The 2,428-nt window shown below is 56.3% G+C and overlaps 1 protein-coding gene across 1 annotated transcript; it reads right to left on the bottom strand.

Annotated features, from left to right (window-relative positions):
* Positions 1–1,360: 1,360 nt before the first annotated feature.
* LOC125548541 (uncharacterized) lies at positions 1,361–2,142 on the bottom strand. Its single transcript, XM_048712118.2, has one exon. The coding sequence runs from the start codon at positions 2,056–2,058 to the stop codon at positions 1,642–1,644; it is 417 nt and encodes a 138-aa protein (XP_048568075.2). The 5' UTR covers positions 2,059–2,142; the 3' UTR covers positions 1,361–1,641.
* Positions 2,143–2,428: the final 286 nt, after the last annotated feature.

The raw sequence follows: 2,428 nt of genomic DNA, 5'->3' as shown, positions 1-2,428 counted from the left end.
ATCTATTCGTCGTCGGGGACAGTGGACGTCGGGGCGACGGCTCCGGATGGTTTCTAATTGTACGTCGAGATGACGATCTCGGGAACAATGTGAGTGGCAGCTCTATGAGGTGGGGCTCTATCTCAACATTGGTTGGGTGACATCCTCGTCCCGCTTGGGCGGTAGGGGTGTCGGCTCGGTCGATGCGTTTCAAAGGGGACGGTCTGACTTTATGTAGGGTGGTGGCCCCGAATGTGGTGATTTATTATATTTGATTATTGCATAGTTGTAAAATATTTATCGGTACAAGTAGCATAGTAGAACGAAAACGGCTGAGCTTTTTCCATGTATGTTAATGGGCATTGCAACAACCTCTTTTTTTTAATAGACTTTGAATAAGTCGTAGTAGTAGGCTTGGCACAAGATTGCTTGGCAGTCGCTGTGCTCAATTTCTCCAAGACCAAATCAAGTGAACTCCTCCTGTGGCTACTTATCGAGGCGTGGGCAGCAGTCATACGCCCATGTCTCGGTTGCGCTTTTGCTTTCTCCCTTTACCATGTTGGATTCGAGACGGTCTTGGATAGGCCTCACGTTGCCTTCTTAACTCGCGCACGATAACTTTGAGCCGGTCTGCAACGGCGACGGTCCGATAGCGGCCTCAGGTCATGGATGTAAGAATCTCTTCACTCTGGACTCAGGTGGTGACCGTACTTTATCAAGTGGCCAAAGGCCCCTTAGCCCCTGGCATTCACGGAACCCCGCCATTGGATCACTTGGAAGTCCAAAACACAATCATTCTACGTGACCAAATTCGAACGTGTGGTGGAATTTCAGAGGTAAAAGTCGCTTGCATCGCCGATTGGTGGAGGTTAAAGAGAAGGGAGAAAAATGCGGGAAGATCGCGTGCGAGGGCCGGGCGGCGCTCCATTCCACAGATCATGGTGCACTGCACCGGACGGCGACGCGTGCGCCGTGCCGTCACGGGGGGCGCCATGCCTCTGGACCGAATGATGCACGGACATGCCGCGAGTGGCGCGGCGACCGCATCGCCGCTGCAAAATTGGCCGCTTTCGGGTCGTCGGGTTGCTTTCCTTACGCTCGAGTGGCAATAGCTCAGTGCCTGGGCGACCGAGTCGCCTACGTGCCTCTACCTGTTAAGAACGCTGCCGCCGGACGGCGAAGAATGCATGGGCGTTCTTATCGCAATGGTGCGAGATTTGGGGCCAAGCTAACGGGGCGATATGGGCTTGAATTGATCGTGTTTGTGTTTTGATTTGTCTGACACACTTGTACCGTTTTGTTTACTTGCATGGAGGGGCTGGGGTCGTAGCTTATGGCGTAATTCTTTTCAGTCATCACTCATATTTGGTAACGAAAGAGCTAAGGAATGCAGAACGATACCAGTAAGAAAATTAGACTGTCCTGATCTTAGCTAGTCGCTACTTCCTCTGTTTTAAAATAGATGACCCAACCTTATACTATACTGTCCAATTGCCATGCCACCTCTTGCAACCACGCTAGCTGAACAAAGTACATGGCCGAGTGGCGAGTGACCAGCGGTTAAGGCACTGTGTACGTACGTACTAAAACTCGTAAACTACGGACACGTCTGCCAGTGGCTACTGCGCGGGACTAGGTCGATCGACATGCATATACGCGGAGCTAGCTCTCCTGTATCACGGCGAGCCTCGGCTTCCGCGCCGCCCCGCACGTTGCCGGGCTCCTCCCGCCGCCGTCCCCCGACCTGAGCTGGCCCGTGAGCTCGGCGATCCTAGCCTTGCGCTCCCTCGCGCTCTGCTCCTCCAGCCGCGCGATCAGCTTCTCCGCTTCCTTCCTCGTCACCACCACCTTCACCGTCATCACGACGGCGGACCCGTTGCCGCCGCTGCCTCCCCCATGCTTCTCCTTGACCGCGCGTCGACCCTCGGCGGCCCGCGCCACCTTCCCGCCATGCCTGCGCGCCGTCGTGCCCGCGCGTCCCGATGGTACGGCCGCCCTCGCCCCGGAGCGCGAGGCCACGGCCGCCCTGGCTTTGGGCGTGGCCTCGTGGCGCATGCTGCGCGGCACGGCGTTGCCCATGTGTACGCTAGCTCCGTGAACGTATGTAGGTAGCTGAGCGCGGAGTGATCGGTTGGTTTGCTCGAGTGATAGGATGCGCGGTGCCTTGCGCGCGCGGCGATTTATAGCGTGCAGCGCGTGCGTGGCGGAGAGCCACTGAAGGAGCAGGACTCGTTCAAAGGGCGTAAAAATGACGTGCGCGTGCGGTGGACTTACTTGAGGAGAGTGGAGCGTGTAGACCGGGGAAGGGCTCCCGCGGTGGACGCACGCAGTACGCGAGCGGGCTCCTTCTGGACCTTCGTCTGGGCGTGAACTGACACGATCCTCTTGTTTCGTTTGCATGACACTTTCGGTGTCAGTAGTGACACCCAATACTTTCGAAAAAATTGAC

The sequence above is a fragment of the Triticum urartu genome, chromosome 3A (assembly GCF_056163025.1).
Source record: "Triticum urartu cultivar PI428250 chromosome 3A, HENAU_Tu73, whole genome shotgun sequence".
Taxonomy (NCBI): domain Eukaryota; kingdom Viridiplantae; phylum Streptophyta; class Magnoliopsida; order Poales; family Poaceae; genus Triticum; species Triticum urartu.
This window is presented reverse-complemented; position numbering and strand designations above follow the sequence as displayed.